Genomic DNA, 27,308 nt, shown 5'->3' on the forward strand with positions numbered 1-27,308 from the left:
TAACTGGTACTCAGATCAGCCAGACATACACAGGAAAAAAAGAAGGAATAATTAAAAAAAAAAAAAAAAAAATCACAACAGTGTATAGTACTAACTGCAGGAATGCTAAAAACTGATGATTATTTAGACCTGCACCTCTTCAGGGCAGAATGCCACATCTCTTTTAGGCTTTCTACTGTTCACTGCAACAGCATATAAATGTCTGGGGCATTACACAACAAATTTATTCTCACATTAAAGTGGACGAAGACTGGGAGAAGAGGGGAAAGAGAAGGCAGTCATAAGTCACTGGAGTGGATCCAGTTCAGTTTCATTATAATGAAGACAGGTGGGAGCTCCTATGGCTTGTGTGTACCTACCCTGCACATCGGCATGTTGCCTACCATCTGTCATCACATACTGCAATCAGCAGAGAACAACAAGAGCTGGTTCTTGAGAAACCTCCCAAAATGAAGAGGAAAAAACGGCAAACAGGAGGATGGAAATTAGAACAGATTCAATTAGCTCAACTTCCCAAGCTTGCTAAAAATGTTTTAACTGAAAATCTAATTAAGGTTGCTGCAGTCTGTGTTCCACTGTATTCTTGGAGAAAATGAATTGCCATTGTGTCATTTCCTGTTCTTGTTACACACTCAGTCAATTAAATCTTTAGCATTTCCATGCTACAGCTATAAAACACCTGCAGAGACACCTCACAATGTTTGATTAGCTTGAGCATCTTCCACACTTCAGTTCAACCTGCCATTTAAATGCATCATCTGCTAGTATGAGAATGCAGAAAGACATGGCAGAATGGAAGAGGATGATGTAAATTAACACAGTCAGTTCCTGCTAAGGTCTACCACTTGAGAACTGGGTTCAGTAAGGCTGCACAAGAGATAATGCAGACCAGAATTTGGTCTCAGAGTGCCATGAAGAAAGGGATCGAGGATTTCTCTTATATGTTACAGCCCTTTTATAATTTCCACCGTGTTTTGAGTGGTGCCACACCACGGGATCTCATTGCTTACTCCACTGTCTGCAGCTCTATACTTTCAAGTGATAATTCATTCAGGTTTTTTAGTCCTACACATGTACCATATTTTACATATGTGAAGTTCTCAGAATAAGCTGATGCATGTCAATATACTTCAAAACACATTTAAGAATGTTTTCTATTTATATTACTGTACAGAAACTTGCTTCACACTAGAACTCCTAAGTTTCCATATTGATGCATGCAGTTGTGGACATACAAACACATACAGTTTCAGGCACAAATACCAACTTAACCCTGAATTAGATGAGTCAAGTACAACACAGAGGAAGCATGAAACAAAGGGAGCACCTTTGATTTGGAGGAGGGGAAGCTACTGAAAGCTTCAGGATAAGGTATCCTGGGCAATGACAGATGAAACAAAGCCATGAAAATAGAAGCTAGAGGGAAGAAAGAAGTTTAGATGGTATAAAGAAGGAATGACCATAAAGAAAAAAGGATGTGCTCAGATGTAAGTGGTATACTATGCTGAAATCCACACTAATTGCATTGTTTGCATATGTCCATGTAGAAGTGCTTTCAAATGACAGTTCAGTTTAAAAAAAACAAAACAAACACCAACACCCCCAAAAAAAGGGGGAGAGGAGGAAAAAAAAACAAGAGAGAGAGAGGCAGCAATAACAGATCCTGGCTGTAGTGCTCTTTCCCTGAAAGCAGAAGAGAAGATAGGGATCACTCTTTACCTGCTGCTGTTGTCTAAAGTCACCTGTGCAAAGAATATGGTGAAAGTCACTGCAGAACAAGGGTCTAGAAGAATGAATTTACAGCACAGAATGTAATTGCAGAGACATGAAACAGTTTTCCTAATCATGATGCTTCTATTCAAATCTGGTAGATACTGAACAAATGAGTGTAACATGATAGCAACCCACTCCCTTCAAAACAAAGAATGCCAACCACCTCCCTGTCCTGACTCAAAAGACCAAATAAAAATCCAAAAAAAAACCAAAACAGCTATACAAAAATATATATTCTACAGTCACTACAAACCAGTAGGCATTTTCACTAATGCACATGCCATTAGAGAAAACAGCATTTGGTAAGTGTGGGTCTTCTTATGTGCAAAACAGAATAACCAGAAAGCACCAAAGACAAGGACTCAGTCCTGTTCCTATTCAGGCTACCTCGAGTTTTGCCACTAGACCTCCATGGTACCTGGAATGAATCCCAAGTGCTGGCTAGGGTCAAGCAGAAAAGTTAGAGACTGAATCAAGTGTGTAAGCCAGGACCAGTATCTCCAGGAGCACAGGTTGTCCTTCCTGAGCTACCCCACTCTACACTTGTCAGCTTCGTAAACTGCAGAATGAGTCACGAGAACATAAATAGCCTTTATATTCAGCACGCTGGGTTACAATGACCTTTCTAGTCATCCGAGTTTGCCATGGCTTATCAACCTAACTCCTTCCCTGCAGGTCTGTCACAAGGGATGCTATGACAGGTCAGTCAAAACAGACTGCCAAAAAGGTCAGAGCAAGACAAATTACTATTGTAGGTAGAGAGATCATAAAAATCTTTCTATCCACATTGTAGTAGAAAAAGCCTTTAGAGAGAAGAGAGTAATGTCTCATTAATTCACTCTCATTATGAAAACTGTAATAAAGATAGGAAATGGCCCAATCTTAACTCCTCCTTGTTAGTGCCTAGAACAGAGTCTCATGGCAAACCTTCACCTCCACTATACTGGCTTAGGGAAGGGGACACTATAAACAAAGTATTTGTCATCACTGTGAGAGTTATTTCCCTTCATGCAAATGGTGATAACCGTATTAATTTCAGAAATGGGATTAAAAACAAAGCTTAAAATTAAGATGTCTCTCTGCATTATCTGCCCCTTGAAAATTACATAGGAGAAGCAAAATCCAGAACCTCAGGACCTTATCAAAATGTAATTTGCATTCCATAACATAATTCACAGCCCAGTCAAGAACAGGTAAGAATGTGATTCACGTCTGTTGCCATTTTCTGATAGGCTGTTTGTTAGGCAGGGTAACAGTTCTAGCCAGTTTGACATTTTGCAGTCAAGTAACAGTGACAGCTGAGAAGATCTTCTCAGTCTTGGCTGCTTAAAATGAACAAAGCATCACAGCATGTAACTCCATTAGACTCACTCACTTAAGCAGAAATTTGGCCCACCATGAGAAAATAAATGGTAAAGATGAATTTTCAAAATTCTGGAGATAATTCCAGCTGCTACCCTTAAATAAACCAAACAGGAGCAAATACTGTCCCTACAGAAAAGGGGATGATTTAAATGGTGTAAAACAAATTCCAGCAGTGTATACATGAACACGTGAACATATAAAAGTAGAAATATTCATAACTCTTCCTTTCCTGTGCTAGCTTAGAGAACATTGATAAAGGACTCCATCAACAACTTCACGGTTCATAATGGAAGTACTTAAAACCTGGAGGAGTAACAGGGAATAAATACATCCTTTTTCAAGCAACAGATCTTCAAGAAGAAAGGAGATTTTAAGGTCTTGCTCACATTCTAGAGAAACAATTAATACTATCCACAGCAGAAAAATTACCATCCCACTTATTAAAAGTATTACAGTAGAGCTCAGACAGAAGTTTAGAGTTTGCAGCATATAAATATAGGGCAAGTTCTCATGCCTCTACAATGCAGGAAGTCAGACCAGATGACTACAACAGACCCCTCCAGCATTAAGGCATCTATTTGTATCTCCATGCAAATACAAGTTTGTTGATAGTACTTAGAGACTCCATAAAGCAATAGGATGAAAGACAAAATCTGAAGCCTTCCGTTTAGAACCCTCCTTTTCCAGAAAAAAGAAAACAACAATAAATTATCTTTATGATGCTGCACCACAAGATGATCATGCACTGTTAGACAACTTCAGTGTTACAGTGCTGCATAATGATGAACAAGCAGTCAGTGTTGCAGTTTACAGGTCCTGAAAAAAAGAACTGTTGAGAGACTGCTGTCATGCTATCTTGATATAAGTTCTGACTTGTTTCAGCAGGGCCAGGATTTTACTCCATTTACAAGCATAAAGGCACTTGTGTGCATGTTTCTGATGTCAAGAGATTTGCCTCTCACATAACCAGGTGAGGTTCCACCTTTATAACTTTATAACTTCTGGCTGAAAGCATTTTCACTTTCCTTCCTCACTACTTCCAGCTTACTTTTTTAAAAAGGTCTCACTCTTTTTCTCCACACATAGTACAAAGCTCTTCACTTTTATCCAGTTACAATGGAAAGGCTTCTTTTAATCTCACTTGAGGTTTAACTCTCCTGTTCTTTCCACATCCAATTCCCCCTCATCTCTGCTGCTGACATAGCTCTCTCTTGGAGTTCCCTCTGGGTCCCTCCACCAGCTCGGTATTTCATTTTTCCTTTCTCTTTGCTTCATGTATTCCCTCTTCCCTTCAATCCTTCTGCTTTTCAAATCAAGATACAAAGTAAACACTTCTCCCAACACTTAAATGAACCTGCCTCTGGAAGGGAAGCATACAAGTTGCTTATCAGAGGATACTTAATGACATAGGGAAAAGGAAATGAGGAATAATGCCTTAATGTAACTTCATACAGTTTGTTAGTTAGAACTTTAACCATTTTTCAGCCTGGATTGTTGCATAAGATTGTAATTTCATAGTGTTTGGTATTAAAAGAGTGACACAGTGGCACTTCCAGTGTTTGTTATTTACATACTTTCCAAGAGAAATGGATTTGCCAATAACAGCAGAAGTATAGCTTTAGTCATAGGAAAGGCAAACATGAACTATTTAATCTTTCATCCAGCCTAATGCAGCCAAGACCAAGAATTCATACAATCGTAATTAAAGAGCTCAGCACAGTCACTCAGCTGGAGAGCGCTTCTAAGGTCATTTTCTTCCTTGCTATACTCACTAGTAACATCTTGATTTCTACACAAAGTTCCTAGATAGGAGCCTGACACTGTTGTCAAGATGAAATCAAAACAAAACAAAAACTGTAAGTACACTATGTACCTTTGCTTGAGAGGAGAGAAAAACCAAAAGATTCTACACAATATTAAAGTGGACAAGGCCAACATAATAATCAGGATGCTTCCAGTCTCCAAAGCTGTAGTGTAATCTCTCTGCGATACGTTATCATCACTCTCACTAGAACATCCACCCCAGTAGATTTTTGTCCTTTGTGCACAAGGTCTGACAGTCACTTACTAACTCTACTCCAGGAATTTAATGACACACGTAAACTTCACAAGGTCTTCATTATAAAGCAATCTGTATCCTTTAGGTGATTTTATTGATTATCATTTGAAATACAGCATGAAGATGAGTTGAGAGGCAGAGCACCCATCCTTAGTGTACACCTCCTGGCCTTAGGTAGAGCACACACTGGACCTGCTCAGTCTACAGTTTTGAAAGCTTATCAAGCTATCTCACAAAACCTCTCCTCCCTGTATTTGGTAAGCCTGAAAGGGAAGCTAAGGATTTTTCCAGTGAAAAGATTTTTCTTTCAAAATTTCAGTACACTGAAAACAACAAATAAAGCACCTTACAAGAATTATATTTCCATCAGAAGAAGTTTTACAATGCTGGGTAGATCCTACAGACTGGGTAGGACTGAGGGGACAGGAAAGAGACACAAAGGTACTATAGCACATCTTACAAATGACCTTATTTTCTCCATTACAGCTGGATGGCATAGAGTTAGTTACAAAGGTTTGACGAGGAAATGGGAGGACGAGGTGTATTGCTGGTCATTACTAGCTACATTTTGAAGGTTAATATTGCAATCTGCAACAACCACTCAACTTTCACAAGAGTGCAATGCTGAATTTTGACAGACCTAAGGGATGGTTGTTAAAAACTATCCGCACATTTGCAATGCATTATGTAATTTTACACTCACTGCACCTTAGCATATTCTATTTCTTAAGCAAACAAACATTCAAGGAAACCAAAGGCAGTGTATTTCCTGCAGCTCTGAGTAAAAATACTTTTCAATGTAAATAAAAAAAACTGTGAGAAAACTTTCCTTATTCCCACTCACCCCTTCATTTTCAAAACAAAGAAAAGTCACCACTTGCATAGCATCACACAAAGACCACAGCAGAGTCAAGCCTCATTAAGTAAAAAACCAGTCCTCTCCATTTCAGTGCCACTTCTCTTCTTCCATTCCCTGGTTCCTACCCTCCCTCAACCATATTTCATTCTCTAAGGCAATTATCAACAGCCTTCCAATGTTCTCACTTTCTTCTTCTTTGCAAGCACTAGAAAGTGATCAAATGTTTAAAACAAACACACACTGCTGTCCTATTATCATCCTTTGACCCTTAGGGCAATATTTTAGTTGCATTTGTCATTAGAAGTCAGACAAACACTCAAAATTATGGCTGCTTTCTTCTTTTACTGGTGCTATTCTTGTACTGAAGGAATTATAAACATCCCACAATAACTGAATGTTGGGGGTTAACCCCAAAGGCAACTCAGCCCCGCTCAGCTGCTCTGCACCTCCACCCTACCAGCTCCCATGAAGAAAACCAACTTTAGCACAGCCAAACCCAGTAGACTGTGGGCTTCTGTCACCAATCTAGAATGAACTTTCAGAAGAATCCATAAAAGGAACAAAGACCCAAAGCAGTGGTGAATATTAATTAAGGCTCACCGCTACAAAGAATGTCAAGAAGGGCAGAAATTTAGTTTCAGAAACAGCAAGCACTTCACTTTAACAATAAAATAAAAAAAAAAAAAACACCCACAAATTAGAGCAACAGAAATAATGTTTCAAAAACTATGCTTGTTTTCCCAAGACAATACCACACCTTCTTTGATACCTTCAAGAGCCATAACCCTGGCTGACAGGTTTTTATGGATTCTTAGATCTAGAGGCCTTCCAACACTTCTGGAATCTTGTCTTGACAGCAAGAGTTCAAAAACGCATGATGAAAACTGACTATATACACACTTTTCCTCTGCAACACTGCTGTCTTTTGGGGTCCCAGAACAGATGCAAGGTTCTACTGAGATAAAAATACCTGCCCATCAGAAAAGAAACAGGACCAATTACATACCCCAGATTAAACATACAGATTGATCCAAATACTGCATCAGACAGTGCCACACTGACTTCCTAAACACTAATCTCCTCCCCTCACTCAGCCTCCAAAATTAGACCTAGGAATGCAACATTTCAAACCAAGACCAGAGTATATACACCATTCCAAATACCAGAAGAGCTACATAAATGCCCCAAAAGTCTGGATCCAGCCTATAAACTGCCAACACAGGAGATGCAGCTCAGCAATCTACACCGCCACTAGAATCTCTTCTTGGCCACATGCCTGCCAGGGAACTCATCGTCCACTTGCTGAATGCCAGACAGAGACCGTGTAATGGTTGAGCAGCATGAGTCACACACCCAGCAATCATGTTCAGGAGGAAAGCACAGGAGCACTTAATGCTGGGTTGTGGCAGCAAGTACAGGAAGTATTTTAAAAATGAAAAAGAATAAAATAGAGATATGCTAAAAACAACTCCAACAAAACCCATCACAGACAGTTATTCCTACCTCCCTGCTCCTTTCTTCTGGTCAGGGGATCTGTTATATGTATCAGCTTCCCTATCTACACACTTCAAATAGAAAGAAACTAACAGAAATCATGAACAAAATAAAGTAGATGGGAGAAGAATGAAATAGTAAAATCACAAATATTTCTTCACAATGGAGAAGCCAAAATGCATCCCAAGCCTCAAGATTAAGTGGATGAATTATCTGCAAAGCTAAGTAGATTGAAAGTCTCTGTGGTATTGGATGTTTGGTGACGATCACACCATGGTTACTGCTTTTATTATTTGTTGAGCACATGTAAATTAAATGAGTATGTTTTATTTAAGAGTTTGTAAGCTGCAGCTGCTTCTCAAGAAGTACGTCAAATGCAAAGCTAGAGACATAAAAAATAAATGGTAGAGTAGAACTACCATTTTCATCCCCAAATTCCCATGACTATAGGAAAACATAAAAATGCAAGGAGGATAGTATTTCAGAGTTCAGCTAAGTTTAAGGCTTACTTGTTTCTGACTGCTCTTCATTGCACCGGCTTCCCGAAGTTCACAAACTGCCCTCAGAAACTAGCACCAAGATGAACAGGACTGGGAGACAAACAGGACAGACAGAACTAGACATAAACTAGTTATTACAGAGGACCCTGCTCACCACTGACTTCTGACTTTCCAGCTGTAACTCCAGAAATATTGGCTATTTTTGAAAGGCCAATGTGAAATACCAGAGGGATTCAAGCTTTTGCAGTAATGAACACAGGAACTCCTACCAGCACAAACAGGACTTGGAAATGCTCAGCACCTCTGAAAGCCAAGACCCATCTTTTTCCAACTAGGCACCCAGAGTCAGTGTTCTGAAGGCTTGAGCCTGTACCTCCATTCAATTTCAATTACTTTCTGCAACTTTTAGGTACACAGAGGTGCAGTATGCAGTTATGCTGAAGAGATAAGTAAGCATTTGGAAAGCCCTTCTGGTTCTTGTTTGAAGGAATGCAAATTATATCAGTTACTATGCCAGAATGGCTCAGTCATCAACATGTCTCATGGCCATTACTTTAAAGTCCAAAAGGCAAACTTTAAACTAGCATGAACCGCAGTTTATACTATTGAGAGTCTTGCCTATGCATCATCTTCTGCACTCAGCCACACTATTGTGGGAATAAAGAGACAACAGCCACACTAGCTCCACAAAACAGCTCGAACTCAAGTCGGCAATGATGCTTCTGCTACACTGACAAAAGGGCAAAACAGTGTAACTTCCCATTGTTCTGATCAGAACAAAAGAAAAGTAATTACAGGATAGTAGTAACACCTGGAAATTTTTGGAAATGTCTTAGAACTATGAGAAAATCTCTTTAGCATAATAATAATAATAAATAATGATAATAAATTCCTAACGAAGCATGGCAGGGACATGGTAAGAAATTCTATATATAAGATTCCAGATTCCAGTGAAGGTGAGGACAGCAATACCAAAACACAACAACCAAACTACCCACCAAGTCACAGCCTCCCTCAGAAGGCCCAGACAACCTCCTCTTTGCAGCACCAAGTCTATGCTGACAGCAAGCCACGAAGCTTTACGTAGCCTATAAGGCATGATTTAATTACATAAGCCACTCTTAAGAAATTCTGGTAAACACAAGTTTTTTCAAAGCAGCATGTGACTGGCAAGCACTGTATAGACTTTTATTTCATTCACTGATATGCAGATAATCCTCATGAGTATTAAACTGCTCTGATCAAACATTCTTTTTCAAGGCTCATTTTCTTGTGTCTGTTCAGTTACCTTTCATGGATCATATTTCAGACTCTAAAATCACAAAGGAGAAACTAGTCAGGAATTAGCCAAGACAGATTTATTCAGTGTAGACTGTTTGCTTTAGGGCAGAATTTGTTGTCTTGAAAATACTGAAGTGAATAAACTCCAACTTAGAGCAAACAATGGTTTGCTAGCAGACAACATTAAGGTCTCTTAAGCCATTTTCCATGTGACCAATCCACCAATTAAAACACCAGCACATCAATTCCTTTTATCCAAATCATTATTTATAAGTCATCCACCCAGCCTCCTCAAGCACTTCGTATGCATCAAACCTTCACAACACCTGCTCAGAGACAAACGCCACTGTAGTAGGCAGGCAACAACAGACCAGTTACCAATGGGTTATGTGACTCTCCCTTCTCAAGAATTCTCAGGACAGCTATGGCAAAGCCTTGAACTGACTTAAGGTCATTTCCATCCTGGTCCACTTTAACCTGTGATCAGAGTATTAAGCAAGGGTATGAAAGAGTAAAGAAGATTAAAGTACTCAAAAAGCACACACATATTCCTGCCTCAGGGCAGAGCTGACCGTTTCTGTGGGAAACTCCACTATTTGTTGGAGATTTGTATTTCTTTAGGAAGTGAGACATTGCATATTAATTCTAGTGAGGGGCATTATTTAAAAGTCATTAACTGGGATTTGGATTCTTAAGTCAAATTAACATCAAAGGAAGCTGAACAGCAAAATAGTCTCATTTAGCTCCCTAGAGATATACCCAACAGATCTCTATCAAACTAATTAAAGAATGGCATTCCAGGCTGAATGTCCAGTCATTGCACTCCCTTGCAGCAAAAGTACCCCAGGTGCTCCCAAACATAGCAGGCACATGCTATCTAAACTGCTACCAGACAAGTGCTGGAAACAGCTCCCATACAAATGCTAGAGGTGAACCCCCTAATTAATTGCACAGACTTCAGGGAACTATAAGGTGGCCTGCCTGCTGTTAAGTAATAGAGGCCCAACACAAAAGAGAAGCTACGGACAGGGCAGGAGCAAGCCAGAATATAGAAGTAACCTACCCCAACAGTATCATGGAGGTAAGTATGTAGCTGATGTAATACACGTAAAAAAAAACTTGAACTCAACTAGTCATAGTCTGAAGAAATGCAAAGGGATATCTTGTCTCCCAACTCTCACACTAGGATCATGGTCTTAAAAGATAACACTATGAAGAACCTCTATTCAATCTAGAACTATGGTATTAAAACCAGTAAATGGGCTTTTTTTAAGTAAAAAAAAAAAGGGGGGGGGGGGAGTATGCAGTTTACACATTCTCATTCTCATCAGCAGACTTCATTCTTCAGTTCCAGAGGGAGAACTCCTCAAATAAGGACATGGCCAACCTGTTAAATGGCAATAATACCAAGCATAACTCGCTACTAGAAACCAGACACTGCTCTGTGGAGAAACAGAAACAATACTGATTGGGATACTTAACTAGATTTGCTATTTCTGAAACTGAGTTAGTATCTGTCTCAACTGGACATGACAGCTCATGAATCTGTCCCCCATTCTTATGCAGTACAGATGTGCCCGAGATTATTAATTTCCCCAAACACACTGTAGAGAAGTGCTGACGCCCTTTCCTTGTATCCAGTATATTCTCAGGATGCAGCAAACTTCCCTACTAAACAAGCTGGAACGTCCTCACTGCATTGACAGTAGTCAAAATACTCATTCAGCTGCTGCTCCTGGAAGAGACCTCACAAATACCTATTTTTCTCCTGAACTATCTGCCGCACAGCATGCCTTTAACACACTTTCAGTATGTTGCTGCTATGGATCTCAGATCTGAGTTGTAGACTAGGGTTACTTGGTGGAAAGATTATAGGTATGTTCACTCTAACTCTAGTATCATGGAGTGTTCCAGAACACATCCCCAGGCTCTGCTACTACAATCAAAAATATTATAGCAGAAAGGGTGAATGGCAGATTCAAAGCAGATAAGCAGTCAGGCACAGATCTGCGTTAGTGTAGATGATACTATCTGCACCCGATAAATATGAAAGCAGGAAAGCTGCACCGTCAGGATGCCGCCATCCTGCACCCACCTTGGCTGCATTTCTGGTCATTGCCATCGCTCCGTTTTCAAGGCTAGTCTTTTACAGTGTTAAGAACCAAGCAGTGACAGAGCTGTTCTTTAACAAGCACCATGCAAAGATGAACCTTTATCTAATTTTCACATCATGCTGGTAAATTCCAGCCCAAGACGTGGCCCAGTGCACTGATGTGGAATCTGACAGTAGCTTGTTAAACAGAGAAAGAAGAGTAAGCTCAGGGTAATGGTGACAGCAACATCTCCCACACTGTCTGAGGTTCTGTAGCAGAACAATACCAAGCACCCCACAACCAAAGCTTTTATTTGAATTCTTTAGTGCATCCTTCATTTTGTAAAACATCCAGTAATATTGAGCGCATTGTCACTAACAAGTCTAACGTTAAGAGCTTCCTTTATCATAGTTACACCTGTGGAGGTATTAGCTTTATTTAAAAAGATTAGGATTTACAGTGAAAAAAACCCAAACAACTAAACAAACACAACATTAAGAACATTGGAAAAAGAAGAGGAAAAGGTATGCGTATCTGTAAAGAGGCAGTAAGCAAATGAAAAAGGAAGAAATGTGATAACACCTAACTGATTCATAGGGAACGAGAATAGTACTTAAAAACAGAGAGACCATACACTGTATTAAAGATGAAGCATGATAAATGGGAAGATAAAGAGCAACGTTTTGTCCAACCATAGTGCCAAATAAACATAATCTATTCTAATGGAGCTACTGGGAATTACTCATTCAGCTGTTCTCTGCTGCCCAGCCTGTGTTGGATGCATGTGTCTGGCACTGGTCAGGTCAGACTTGTGCAACATCCATTCCCTGCTGACTTGAGGCCCTTTGTGAACTGCAGCTGACAGGATTTTAGAGCAGCAAAAGAACTGCTCTTATTTCTTCCCTGTTTGGTAACTGCTCTGGAATATCTAGATCTTCAATCCTTAATTTCCCTTGCACAAAGCTGCACCAAGCATATCTGAAAGCAGCAGTGGGGACTAACAAGGTGATAAAAATTCTCCCAAGAGAGTAATATTGTGGTAAAAATATTGTGGTAAAAAAGTGTCACCTCTGTCCACAGATAATAGCAGATATCTAGGAGGACTACAGGACAGGCCAAATTTCTAGCAACACTCCTACATACTCTCTTATAAATTCAATCATCTCTGACTAAAGTACTTCTGCATCTCATACGACTGCAATCAATTTCTTCCATGGATTTGTTGAGGTGCTTTCTGAATCCATGCAAACTTTTAGCATCTATTACATTCCCTAATAAGGCAAGCCTAAATTATTTCTCATTTTAACCATAAGCTGTATGAAATAGTGTCTTCCTGATTTGAAAAGTGCACTTGCTAGTTTCTTTTGCTGCTTCCTAATGGTTCTGTCAGAAGTGACAGAGAATAATTTTGCCTGTTTACTTTCTCCATAGCAATCAGAATTTCAAAAATGAGATCTTCTATAGCTCTACGAATGAGTGCAGTGCCACCTCTCCCATTGATAGGTGTACAAAGGGAGGCAGGAAGAAGGGAGAAGGCTTACTCAAGATAATGTAGCAGGCTAAAGGAAGAAGCAGGCATAGAAACTGTATTGTTTTAGTTCCTACCCAGTGTCCTAGCTATATGATGATATAACCTTTCCGTTTCTAGAATATCTATTTTCAGCAAACAAAAACTGATCTAGATTTAAAAAAAAAAAAAAAGAGCATACTAAGAAGACTGAGAAGCATCAGCACTTATACTGAAGGCTGCCATTCAGAAGGCAAACTCTTTAGACCGTAACACTGCCCTTCTCTGTAACCAAGTGTCACCATTATACACACTCATGCCCTTTTTAACACATTTCCTTACATTTCATTGCTAGAGGCCAAGAGCTCATCAGCAAATTATCCACTACTACCAGCCTAGACATGTACATCTACAAACTAAAGAAACTGCATAGCTTCAGCCCCCTCCTCTGTCTACCTCACTTTGAATTCAAATTTTTACTTCAATTTCACAAATATAGTTCCACAGGAGTCAACATTAAATGTTCTTACCTTAGCTGATATGGAGGTATCTTGACAGCAGCATCAGGAGAATCCAAGGTTTCTGTATAACCAAAGGAAATGATAGGGCTTTTAAAAGAAACTTTTGAGTTCAACCATAGTAATGCACCTGCCTATAGTCTCTGAACCAACAATCCTAAAGTTTATACCTACATGAGAATAACAATCACTGCTGCTCCAAGTTGCCAAAGCTTTGCATGAATCTGTCAGGACAATGAGTGCCCTGCGAGAAGGCACCAAGTACCATCTTTTCCTCAGTGAACTCCCTTTCACCTATCAACAACTTCAGCAGCACACATACTAAAACTGGCACAGTATAGAGGATATTAGCATGGCTGCTGTGCAAGGATAACACCCAATTAACGAAGCAACTCATGGAACATCACGCTGAAAGGCCAGTATTAAGACAGCAACAGGTACGAACTACCGCAGATTGCTCTAACTATGTATGGATGAAAAATAAAAATGTAAAGCAATTTTAAGTATTGCAGTTATGCTGATGTAAGTCAAGGGTCTTGCTGACTAGTGCTCCAGGTAGTTAGCATCAAAAGCACTTCAAGTCACAGCCAATCTCTGAAAATGGGTGGATGCTGAAAGGTACCTAAGCGCCTATTCCTTTAAAAGAACAACTCCTTTTATTGATCATTATTTCCATTATATGGCAAGGATAAAAGGGCTCATGGAATCCAGTCAAAAAAATCCAGATTTTAAAACAGCTGCCCAAACATAAACCAGCAGTGAAAACTGTACTGGAGAGGTTTTTGACGATGATTTAGGAAGAGGGGAGGGGGCTTTTATAGAAAAGACACCCCCCCTTCCCCAACATACACAGAAACTATCATGACAGCTACTGAGAGCCGCACCTGCCTCGCAAGACCGCGCAGCAGGCCCGGCAGGCTGGGGCGGCGAGGGGCGCCGGGGCGGCGAGGGGCGCCGGGGCGGCGAGGGGCGCCTCAGCCCCTTCCAGCAGCGCGGGGCTCCCGGGCGCGTTGAACCGCCTGAAGCGCCCCGGTGCCGGCCCAGCCGCAGAAGGCCCGGCGGGCAGCGCGGAGCAAGTTTGTTGAGGTGTCCCTGCCCCCGCCGTTACAAAACCTGTCCCTCGGCGGCTCCCGCACCGCACCGCTACGGGCAGGGCCGGGCCGGGCCGTGCCCCGCTCCGCTCCCCCGCGGGCAGCCCGGCCGCGGCGGGGGCAGCCCGGCGCCGCTGCCCGCGCCCCCTGCACCTTACCTATGGCCCAGGTGCAGCTCTCCTTGATGGCCCTGTGCTTGCTCCCCGACGCCTCCTTCTGCAGCTTTCGCAGGATTTCTTCCATCTTGCCTCCCCCGGGATCCTCGCGTATCCGCGGGGGCAGCGGAGCGGGCGGCGAGGAGGAGGAGGAGGAGGGCGGCTGAGCGGTGTGGGGCTGCCCCCGCCGCAGCCGTGCCTACGCGGGGACAGTGTGCGGCACCCCGCTGCCGCCCCGCCGCCCCTGATGAATCACGCCGAGCTCCATGGCGGGGACACGTCAGTTGTTGCCGCTGCGGAGTCCCTCCTCCTCCTCCTCCTCCTCCTCCTCCTCCTCCTCTCCCACCCCGGGCAGGCCCCGGTGGCGCAGCTGGGCTGGGGCCGGGCCTGGCCCTGGCCGCCGCGGGCAGAGCCCGGCGGCTGCAGCCTTCCCCCGCCAGGGGAGCGCGGGCAGTCCCTTGCCGGCGCCGGGAGGAGAGGCGGCGGCGGCTGCCGGCGGCCGGGGAGCGAAGCGAGGGACGGCGCCGCCGGACGCGGACCCTGCGGCGGCGGCCGCCCCCGCGGGAGGAACACGGCGCGGGCAGGCGGCGGGCGGGCTGCGGCCTGGCCGGTTGCCATGGCGACCGGCGGCCGGGGGTTGCCGGCAGAGCCCGCCTGCCTGCCCCGGGCAGCGGGAGCGGTGCGCTCGGTCTCCGCCTGCGGTTTAGGCTCCGCCGTTCCAGCCGGTGGACGCGCAGGGTCGGGCGGCGGGCCCGCGTCCGGGGCTGGGAGACGCTCTCTGGGCTTTGCGGGGCTGCGGTGGGATCCTGCTCCCGGGCCCGGCCGGCCTCCCCGCCGCCCCGCAGCTGACTCCCGTCCCCAGCCGTGCCAGCCCGGTCCCCCTCACCCTGCAGCCCCGCCGCAGGGCAGCCCCTCTCTCCCGCAGTCCTGCGGAGCCGCTCAGGGAGGGACGCAGGGAGCCAGGCCCACACACCAGCATGGGTGCAGCTGCTGGCCATCCTCTGAAATCAGCGGGGTCAAAAACATGGCTATGAGCCCTGCAGGATCTGTGCCTCCCTCCGCAGCTGGCAGGTGCAGAAGGTCACGACTCGGCCTACTTGAGTGTGCACAGCCCTGAGCCCCCCCAACAAGGCAGCCCCCAGGACAGAGAACAGCCACTCTGCTAGCTCAGGCCTTCCTCCTCACGCCCCAAATGCTTTCTGCCCAGCAAAACTCCTGCCTTCGCAGTTCATCGTTTCCCTGCCTTATATCTGGGATATGCTACTTGTCCTTTCTGTGACTGCATCATTGTTTTAATGCTGTTGTCTTTTAGCAGAATCTCTCTCAAAAGATCCAAGAGGTCAAACAGGCTAGGAAAAGAAAAAGAGGACAGATAAGAAAGGCAGTCCAGGTAGCAGCTGGCAGTATTAGTGGTTATGTCTCCCGCTGCTAATTGGAAGAGTACCAATTGTGAATTACCAGACAGAATATTGGCACCTGGTGAATCAGTCGTAGCATTTCCCATAGGATATTGGGCTTTCAAAGGCTGTCCTTTATCCAAATACTTACAAGGGTATTGTAAGTGTTACGATCCTGCTTGTGTTCAGATGTATAATGAACGCATAATCCATAGCTGCATTTTAAGGCCAGAGTGTAAAACTCGTATCTGAAGAAAAGGATTTAGAATGATGCCAGAAAGGTCTGGAAATGGATAGAGAATTCCTAGAGCTAAAATACTAAGGATTAGAAAAAAAACCAAAACCTCTAACAGAAGGACCATTAAGCATCGGATTCCAGGGTGTAAACCAACCCCTCAGAAACTGGAAGTAGGTTCCCGAAGTTTCTTATCTCTGACCATGTGTCTGCCACCTTCCTTGGAATAAAAACTGGTAATAGCTAGTGGCCAGGGTAGTCAGTGAACCATGATGCTATAAGTCAAGACTTAAGTTGAAGTCATTATGAATTGCTCCCCAGCTATGTGTTTCCTCTTTATTCTGCGATGTGCTTAGTGGAAATGAGCATTGGGATCAGTTTCTGTCTTTTCAAGTCTTCAATTTTTTTTTCCTGAGCAGAAAACAACAAAAAGGACTGTGATGATGTTTGAGGTATTTTTAATGTAGAAGCAACGTACCAGAGATAATGTGGACCTGTGGAACACTAAAAAATAAAACTGCATCTATTCATAGTAAATAATAATTTTTAATTATTTAATTTAATTGCTTATTTTCAGGAAGCCGCTGATGAAACAGAATTATTTTTTAATTTTATATTATTTTCTAGCTATATGCATCATCAACTCACTAGTTAATTTCTCCATAGTCTCTACAGGGAGCCCTTTGCAGCGTAAATCTTCACCAGAGCTACAGTGTTTTCATAGATGCTGATGTCACTGCATCAAGATTTGCATTTATTTGTCTTTCACTCGTTGTCCAATGTCTTTGAGCAAAATGGTTTCTGTGCTGCTAAACACTTTTTCCCAGTAGTTATGTTAGCAGAGTAAGAGAAACAAAGGTCGTGTTCAGGCTTTGTAGAGCATCTTAAGATCTGCCTATAAGATTACACAGATGGAAAAACAGCCATGATGAATCTTCCTGAGCAACAGTATGTCAGAGCACCATGAGTCAGCTTGCTGACCCTTTTCATGTGAGGCCCTCCATCTCCAAATGAACAGAAGTCCATCAATCCTTGTCTCTGTTATCTATAGTAAGCACATACATACACAGCAACCATGTCCTTCCTGAAGTCAGTCACTGATTGTGATTTGCGTAGGGAGAGGATTGTATTTAATCATGTGCTTTGGGCTTCCCTTCAAGACTTGTGACTTGAATGTCACAAGTTCTGGAAGTCCTGCTACGGTGTAGGCATGATGGCAAGGAAATGTCCTATCTTCTGCGATAAAGAGACAACTAAGCTTTCTATGGTCAAGCTTACAGGTCATAAGTCCTCCTTGCCACGTCCTGGCTGTTGAAAGCCAGCAGCCTTCTACAGTGGTAGTGGCTACTTAGGACTCGGCTCTGACGATCCCCTGTACAGCTCAAGCCTTGTCCAACTGGAAGTCAGAAGGACCCTTTGCAGATGTGGTATCTACAGGATGCAGTGGTTATATATCGCTAAGATGCAGTGGCAGATATGCAGTGTGCTTTTGTGACTCTCACCTGGCAGTGCCACTGATCTTCTGCATTACGTGAATGCAGATTATGTCCCAAGATATATCCATAGCTCTGAACACAGCCAAGAAGCGTGTAAGCAAAGCCAAGCTACTCAAGATACCCAGAGTAATGGAGTTGTGTACGAGTGTCTTGTCTAGGCTGGTAAGCAGAGTTAAGGAACAGCATATGCTTGCCTTCAGACATCTCCATGCTACTATGGCTCTGCTCCTTCCAGTTGCCAAGGAAGGCAGCGTGGCGCTAGTTTAAATCTCTTCCCATAGCAAATAGCCATATTGCCCATACACACACCTGCCCTGTCACTCTTTTTTGAGATCCGAAAAAAGAACCAAAGGTAGAGTGGAAAAGTATGAGAAAAAGGCATGTTAGACTGTGACATAACCACATATATTTGCGATTAGTCATTATCACTCGTGTTACCTGTGCTTTGGCCATTTTAACAATATGCTTGGTCATGATCTCATTGTACGCTGCAGACACTAGACAGTGCGAACCGAAGAGATGCGCTGTGTCCCTGACAATGTCAAAATTTATTACAAAATATTAAGAGTTACCTTCTAATGACAGGAAAAACACCTGATTCCATGATTTAAAATGGTGCTTAGCCAGATTTTTCAAAATTTCCCAGGAACACCCTCATGACTGAACTGACCAGACTTGCAGAAGAATCTTGGGCTCAGTTTTGCTCAGGAAGCTCTATATGTGTGACTCCTCTTATGTAGGACAAATTGGTCACAGAACGTGAAATGAAGGGGGCTGTAACTGGAGCATGGGTTCACCAGCACCTTCATGACACCTGATACCAAAGGAAGGTACCCTTCCTTCCCTCTCCCAGAGGGCAGCAAGACTCAGACAAACAAGACCCTTATCAGGGTTTATTTTCAGTTTTGGTTGTCTAGACTGTAACCACATCATACATGATAGGGTGGCATCTGTCATTCTTTGCCTGATTACACACTGAGTTACCAGAGGCTAGCTGAGCTGAATGCTCAGTGAAGTTGTTCCTGTGCAGGTGCTGCTTTCTGCATCCTCCACAGCATGACCTTGCTGAACAAGGCAAAGCACTGCAAAGCACAATGACGATGGGTGCTGCTGACATTACAGAGTTAGAGAGAAAAAACCCTCTGGAGTGGGAGCTGTGCATAAAGCTAGCATATATCCTGCACTGTCTGCTCAACATAACCTTGCATCATTTATTCTGTAAAGAACAGTTAAAGCAAAAGTAAAGTCTTGAGATCCATGCCAGGATAGAAATAAGAGACAAGACTTTGGTTGGCCTTGCCGAGACATACTTTCTGCAAAGACAGATGAAAAGCAAAAATCCCCTAAACTGCTTTCAGTCTACCATTATCTTGTCATCTCCCTGCAGAATTGCAAAGGCAATTGAAGAGGGTATCAGGACCACAGAACAGCTATTCAGGGTCAGATCAAGGTCCTTTTTACCCAGTAGCTTATTTCTAAGAGAAGTTAGTTGGGGATTCTTAAAGGAAGGGAAGAAAGTATATAGTGCCCCTTCCTCTGGTAAACTCTCCTGCTTTCTCTTAATTTGCAGACTAGGTACTTCCTGAGACAGTGGTTTTGTCTTTAAGTGTTCAGTAACACCTGACAGGTTTTTCTTCTGTGAATGTATCTAGTTCTTTTTGAACCTTTCTATGCTTTTGACCTTCACAACCATCTTGTGACAGCAAGTTCCACACCCGAGTTGCACACAAATAAAATAGAATACCTACCTTTTGTACTGTGAGAAACACTGTATAAGCATTCCCTGTTTTCTCCCCACCATTCATAATTCCTTATGCATTGAGCATGTCCTCCCTCAGCTGTTTTTATTCCAGTCTACAGTGGACTATTCTATTTAAAATTTCTCCCTATATGATCTTTAGTCATACTGATTGCCCTTCTCTGTATATATTCCATTTCTGCTCTATCCTGAAATACAAGAGTTTGGGAAGAAGAGTGAATATATGGGAAAAGGCAGCATGAAGATTTGAACTCTAAAAGGTCTCTTTCTTCTACCAGACTCTACTGAAAAGGCTTCAAGGGGAAAGGAAATTACAACAGTGGAGTTAAGCTTAATGTCACAAGAGTTCCAAGCTGGCCAGAAAGCTAAATATCAGAGGACTCCTTGTGTCTCACTTTTCTCCCTGTAATCCAGAGGATTCCCGTAGTCTTAATCTATGGAAAGAGAGCTTGAAAGTCTAACATTCAAGGGCTGAATACAGAAGTCAGAATTGTACCATCTGGCCATCGTATATTTGGAATATGCAAAATGGGTAAAACCAAACTCTGAAGCTGTGTTTAGAAAGAGAGTGAACTGATAAGTTGCCATATTGCTGTATGAAATGTAGGTCACTCAAAGTTACAAATGCATTATACGTATTTGGGTCCATAAACTGCTTTGAAATCTGTTGTGGCCTTTGACTGAGAAAAAGATGTCTCTCATTATAAGGAAACAAGGACATCATGGCATCTACAGCTGTCAGATGCTTGTGATGCAAAGTCAAGAAAGGTCATCAAGACCTAACTAAATACATCTCTGCTGGCCAGGAAATAGATTGTGATTTGCATACCCTATTTGGTGTTAAGCATGTAAATAAATGGGTTGAAGTACTAGAAATACTCCTAGAAAAGCTGAAATTGCTTAAGTTTTTAAACTGATATGCTCTTTTTAAAATGGATAGATTTTCATGGCACTATTTAGAATTTTAATGTATGGCTCCTCTGTGACAGATCCCTACATTTATTAAGTATAGTGCAAAGTAAAGGGAAACACAAAGGGACAGGTTAAGTAAAAGTTTATTTAATAATGTTGATTTGCAGATTCTGTTCTGCCATAGATAGGACAGTCTGAAATGGATTTCCTGGTTTCGAGGGAATGTCATCAGTTTTACAATGCAATAGTGGCAAAATTCAAGTCAGAGCCTTCATGCATTCATATAATATTCACATATAAAAACTAAACATGAGAAAAATTCTTCCTTTTCTTATCCATGCTGCCCCCAAACTTAAACACAAATGTGTCTCCATGCTGCCCCCAAACCAGGTGTGGTTTGACTCAATGGTGCTTATTTTGCCAACTTTAAAGACCAATTTAGAAGATTTAAAAGTTAAAGTGTTCTGAAATAAGAGAGCAGGTTAGCTTCAGGACATAGTTTGGTTCCTGGTTAGTATGCTTTTTTCTTTACAATAATAAGTGGGCCTTTATTTCAAGGAAGGTAAGCTCTGGACTCCAAAAGCTCTTCCAAAGGGTGTAAGGATCTGTTACTCCTTACATGCTCTTTTCCCTGAAGACACTACTTCTCAAAGGCAGAGCATGTTCAGTACTTCCAATGTGAATTAGGAGATTATTAATTACTTATACATCTCTCTCCACCATCTGACTGGGCACACGACCAATTAACAGTAAAGCTGACATATAAGTAGACCTGTGGGTATAGTCACATGATTGGAGGCTTTCTTGGAATGCTCTCCAAGAGAGCAGTGCTATAAACTGACCAATGAACTTGCACATTGAGTGATACCCTTTTATATTTCACTACTAGTATTAATCAATGTGACATCAATACTCAGCTTGTTATTGGCATATACCTTCTGGAGATACAATCAGAGGGAATATAGGATTCAGCTTCCAGCTTGCTGAAAGCAGACAGTAATTGTCTCTAAGTCATGATCTGAAAATCCAATGCTAAGTGGGTATTGAACCACACAAAAGCTCTCATTACAGCAATAGTCAAACAAGCACACAGCATTGTAGGCTTGAGGGAGAGCATCGTTATTCAAATGTATCTTTTTTAAGGCTTTTGGAAATTGCTCTTACATTACATGGAAAACCTAGCAGAAAGCCACAGTGTTTCCCAACATGGATTTTGAAAAAGGATTTCAAAGAATGGCATGGCAGAGTTCTGTGTTTGGATTTCATTAGCTTCCAGATCAAATATACTCAGTCTATAAATAAAAAAGCTTAGGGGGAAAGGGATCTAATAGCCAAGGCTACAGATTCATCTGGGTTTTAATAGTCCAGCCAGACTTGCTATATACAGTATACTATAGGATAAGCAGAAAGAAAAAACAAGATGAAAGTGTTTAGGACATTATTAAAATTATGGTCCTGTAAAGAACAATGATGATTTATAGTGATACAGTGTGAAAGTATTTCATTAGCTTGATCTTAAACATACCTAGCAGCAGTCTTGCTTTCTGTACTGCTATAATCCTCACTGATTTCAGAGGTGCATGACTGGACCTATGCAACTCTTTTCCCTCATGTTTTATTGCCACAATCACAACCACCAGAACTGTCTGATTTCAGGTCTCACTGATATTAAAAGAGAGGAGTTTTTCTACTACAGCCCTTTACTTTTACAGTGTGCGCTCTATCTCCTTTGATCTGTAAAGAGCTTAGGTTGCTGTACAGTAGCTGCACTGGTTTGCCTATTTTATTTTTTTCCTGGACCTGTAAGGAACAGGGAGATAGAAATAAGAAGCTAGACCACTGGTCTGAAGAGTATTGTTCTTTATTTTTATATATTTATATATTTATTAATATGTTATTGGAGGATAAGGTATCTCTTTGCCTTTTCAGGTAATTAATTTCTCAAAATAATTTTGGTATATGACATATTTTACAAAAAGACGTTTGATATTAACACAGAAGTTCTTCTGTGTAAAATTTAAACATCAATGAATATTCAGATGTGTACAATAACATTTGATGTTTAGCTTGAATTAAAGATGCTCTGAATTAATATTGCTATGATTTCCTGACAGCTGTTTTACAAGAGGTGGTGACTCTGTCCTCTTTTCTTTTCATCTGTCTTTGCTATTCTGTCTCATACATTCTCGTGTTTAGTTAGAATGTACACACAAAAGCACAGCTATTGAAAGAACACAGAGGTGCAGCCTGTGCATTGTGGTAAAGTCTAGACGCTCATCCAGCTTCATGCCTCCTCACAGTTCCAGCCTCCTTGTTCACTCTGCCCAGTTCTGCCCTAGCTCCTCTGCTCTTCATCACATCTCTCTTTCTGCAGGTGCTTTCAGCTGTTCCCACTCCCTTCCTGTCCCATGCTTCTTGCCAGGCCAGTTCATCTCGTACGAGCATCAGCCTGCCTTGCCCCTTGCCAATGTCTAACCTCAGTCAGTCCTTCTGTCTATGGCTTTTTTCTTTAAAAAATTAAATCTGTTTTGTAGATCTTTAAAGTAGGATGAATTATTCTTGTACGTGAGACAGTTCTAGACTGAATTGTTAGAGTAACTTGGATTGAGCCATGTGTTACTGCAGTACTCTCTGTTTAAGACATGAGTAACCAATCTATGTCTAGGTTGGGCACTGCTAAGTTACACAAACACCATTACGATACAAATGAGTCTGCTTGCTCTCAGCTCCTGCATCACACACTAATGACATGCGTGTTTACAAATAAAGGAAAACTTGTGGTTAGTCCCTTACAGTACAGAGTATTAGCATATAACTGTAAAAACACTTTTCAGAGATATTAGCTGATAAAGGCTAGTGATCTTACTGGACACACGTAGAGTGCTTTTCTGAAATTGGGACAGATTTGGACAAGTTTTCAACAAGGCAGCAGAAAACATAACCCTGATACATAAGCCACTCATACATTTTGATTAATTCTTCATGACAACAAACAGGGACGGTACATCTTCTCAAAGAAAGGTTATCAGATTCCATTAACATTGGAAAAGCATTAACTTCTCTCTTTTGTCTAGAAATAGTGAAACAAATCTGATCAAAATGCGAAGCAATCAGCCCTGCTTCCATCCAGATGGAAGATTTCAGCCCCAGTTAGTATTTGGTGAAGTGAGTGAAAATGAGATTGTACTGTGGCAGTTGCCAGGTAACCTTAAGGTAGTCCGATATATAATGCCAGCTAACTTTATAAATTACATATATATTACAGATACAATATTTATTTCATGCAGTCACATGTCATTAGTAATGAGAACATTGTTCATTTAATTTATTGTGCCTTTTCTGATCTGAGTGGAAAACATTGTTGTCGTGGTTTAACCCCAACCGGCTACTAAGTACCACGCAGCCACTCACTCACACCCCCCTCACCCCACTGAGTGTGATGGGGAGGAGAACCAAAAGAAGGTCAAATCCATGGGTTGATATAAGAACAGTTCAATAACTGAAATAAAATAAAATACAATAATAGTAATGAAAAGGGAGACAACAAAAAGAGAGAGAGGAATAAAACCCAAGAAAGACAAGTGATGCACAATACAATTGCTCATCACCTGCTGACTGATGCCCAGCCAGTCCGTCCGCAAGCAGTGATTGGTGGTCCCTGACAAACTCCCTCCAGTTTATATATGGAACATGACGTTCTATGGTATGGAATATTCCTTTGGCTAGTTTGGGTCAGCTGTACCAGATATGCTCCTTCCCGGCTTCTTGTGCACCTCCTCACTGGCAGAGTGTGGGAATCTGGAAAGTCCTTGGTTTAGAGTAAGCACTACTTAGCAGCAACTAAAATATCAGTGTGTTATCAACCTTACTCTCATACTAAATCCAAAACCACACCACTGTACCAGCTACTTGAAAGAAAATTAAGTCTATCCCAGATGAAACCAAGACAATTATCTTATTCAATACCAAAAGTCTAACTTGAATAATTTTGTCATTTGGGAACAAATTAGTCCAATAGTTGCTCATGTCAGAAGTAAGCTGATCTTTATGGTGCAGAAGAACAGAGCATCACTGACTCATTAATGAATAGCAATACAGGTATCAGAATAAGAGGATTTAGTCATATTGCCTAAGGATCTCTAAATAAAAAGTGCATGAAATATAATTTTTTTTTAATTAAGCTTTAAAGTTCCATTTGTTTCTGCTCAGCCTTGTGCAAAATGCTGTATTGGCCACTGAATGAAGACACACCTTCCTGCAGCAAAGGTCGATCATTGTTACCGGATATCCCTTCCGAAGTGGAAGCTAGTCCTGTAGCTACCACAGTCCTTCCCAATAACACAGGTTAACATACCTCATGTATTTCATGCAGTTGCTGGATGCTTCAGTATGTATGCATGCACTCTACCCTCTGAGGAGGGCAGCAGCAATTCCTGTATTCTCTGACTTCATTCTTAAAGGCTGTTGCTGTAAATAGAAGATGGCCATGGTAGGTATGTGCAAGACTGTGAGCTGACACAGGTCCTTCAATGTCACTGGAGATGTTCCAGTAGAGTTACACCAGCAGAAGAGGTAGGCCTATATTTTTTCATGTTGAAGCATATATATATATATATATATATATATACACACACCACAATTTAGAGTCTCTGGTTTCATAACCCAAAGAGAAAATACAATGTCTGGATGCTAATTAAATTTTATTAACTTAATTAACTTAAAGAGAAATTAAAGGAATAGATATACTGCTTATTAATCTTTTCATTAATGATCTTTTCCCATTATGCTCACAATGAATCCAGTTCTACAGGAATTTGCATTCCACAGATGAATACAACACATTAGATTATAATTTCATTTCTTAAGGGAAAACCCTTAAATGGGTATTACAGTGATTTATGGCATGGATGTATGGATGGATGTGATGTATGGATGGCTCATGTCTTTTGTCTTCATGCTTAACAGCGCAGCAAGAATACCATATAACAAGCTGCATGTTGATACGAGGTTTCATCACTAAGTGCGAAATGTAAGCTTCCCACGGATGATGCATCTTTATTGATGCTTGCATGTGCTGAATCTCATCATTTTCTTCCCCCCTCCTAATTATTTGCCCCATTTATCTATTCACCTCAATGCTTTCTGATGGTTATTCTCCAGCAAACTAGCTGCATAGATTTCTCAAATTCTCACATGGCCAGAAAACCACAATCTTCCCATTTGTGTTTGTTTAACAATTTCCTTGTTGAACATGTCACTGGGAAATACTTTCAGTGAATGCCTTCTGTGCTTCTCAGATATCTCACAGTCTTGCCGTGGTGTTCAGTTACCTACAAAAGCCATTTACCGCCTCATGCATTCCTCCACCATGGGCCATATCGCTTACATAATTCACACTCCATTGTGCCTTACTGCCTAAGTTGCAAACAATATAAAAAATATTTAAGGACAGTCTTTACATAAAGCTCACATAATTTCATATAAATACAGTGGAACCCTCTTGGAGTCAGGTTTGCTTCAAGAAAACTCCAGCTCAGCAGGAAATTTACCCGTTGTGTGTGAACTGTTTTCCTTGTGATTTGTGTCTGAATCATGAGAAAGAACATCTTCAGTGCAAGCTGCATTGTTGGCGGAGCATATACAGGCAGTTAAATCACTTTTATCTCCTTGATGCTCTTGTGATTTGTTCTTTGTGTTTGGTTGGGTTTTTTTTTTTCCATTTACAATCGGGGGCAGCGCAGATGGCAAAGGCTTAGCTTGATGTAAGATGTCCATAAAATAAGCAAAGCTGTCAGTGAGCCTTCTCTCCAGCAGGCTTATTTCACTTTCAGGAGGATTTTTCTTCCACTGGAATGAACCTCACAAAAGTATGTCTTTAAAAAGAAGCAAGTAGCTCTATGAGCAGCAAAAGTTAAAAGTTGTGAGGTTCCCTCTGAGCTCACTGTAGAGCTTCTCCTTTAGGGGAAGGAGGTGATACTTTGAGATTCTTTCCTCCACAAGGTAATGTGTTTTGATGAAACTTGTCAGAATTCCTCAGTTTTGCTGTTGCTGCTCTTCTGTCATTAAAAGGTGTTTTGGGGAAGTAGGGAGTGGCAGGAAGCTGGCAAAGTCATCAGCACTGCATGCGTTCATGGCTTGATAAAGCCAATCACATCAGTCAGTGCAGTCTCATTAAGTTTTTCTCTTAAAGTTCCAAAAGAAAAAAAAAACAACTTAGATTTTTTCTGCCATAGGATTTGAGTTAATTCCTAAATATCTTCTAAAGCTGTAACTTCAGAAGCTATTTCTGCTGTTACTTCTGCTGCCAAGAGTGCCCAACGTGTGCTATTTACAGATAGACAGTAAAGACAGGCTTTACCCCAAAATAATATCTAAGCAGAAAAAACAGGTAAAACAAACTTCAATTTTGCTTATTTCTTAGCTAAAGAAATGATGGCATAGACTGCTTCAACAATTGTCCTGGTTTCAGCTGGGATAGAGTTAATTTTCTTCTTAGTAGCTGGTGCAGCGCTGTGATTCGGATTTGGTGCGAGAACAATGTTAATAAGGCACTGATGTTTTTGGTTGTTGGTAAGTACTGTTTATACCAGTTTCAGTTTCTCAGGCCCTGCCAGCGAGAGGGCTGGAGGGGCACGGGAAACTGGGAGGGGACACAGCCAGGACAGCTGACCCCAGCTAGCCAAACGGATATTCCTTACTGTTGGATGTCATGCTCAGTATGTGAGCTGGGGGAAGAAGAAGGAAGTGTGGGATGTTCGTAGTTATGGTGTTTGTCTTCCTAAATAACTGTTACTCGTGATGGAGCCCTGCTGTA

The 27,308-nt window shown here is 41.7% G+C and overlaps 1 protein-coding gene across 1 annotated transcript in view; it reads right to left on the bottom strand.

The window, feature by feature from the left end:
- Nucleotides 1-15,010, bottom strand: part of ARFGEF3 (ARFGEF family member 3) — a 96,637-nt gene extending 81,627 nt beyond the window's left edge. Inside the window, exons 1-2 of the mRNA XM_056343657.1 lie at nt 14,699-15,010; nt 13,462-13,513 (exon numbers count right to left, since the gene is read on the bottom strand). Coding sequence (XP_056199632.1) covers nt 13,462-13,513; nt 14,699-14,783 — 137 coding nt within the window. The 5' untranslated portion in view covers nt 14,784-15,010. The remainder of the gene's footprint in view (nt 1-13,461; nt 13,514-14,698) is intronic.
- Nucleotides 15,011-27,308: the final 12,298 nt, after the last annotated feature.

Source organism: Falco biarmicus, chromosome 6 (assembly GCF_023638135.1).
Source record: "Falco biarmicus isolate bFalBia1 chromosome 6, bFalBia1.pri, whole genome shotgun sequence".
NCBI lineage: Eukaryota > Metazoa > Chordata > Aves > Falconiformes > Falconidae > Falco > Falco biarmicus.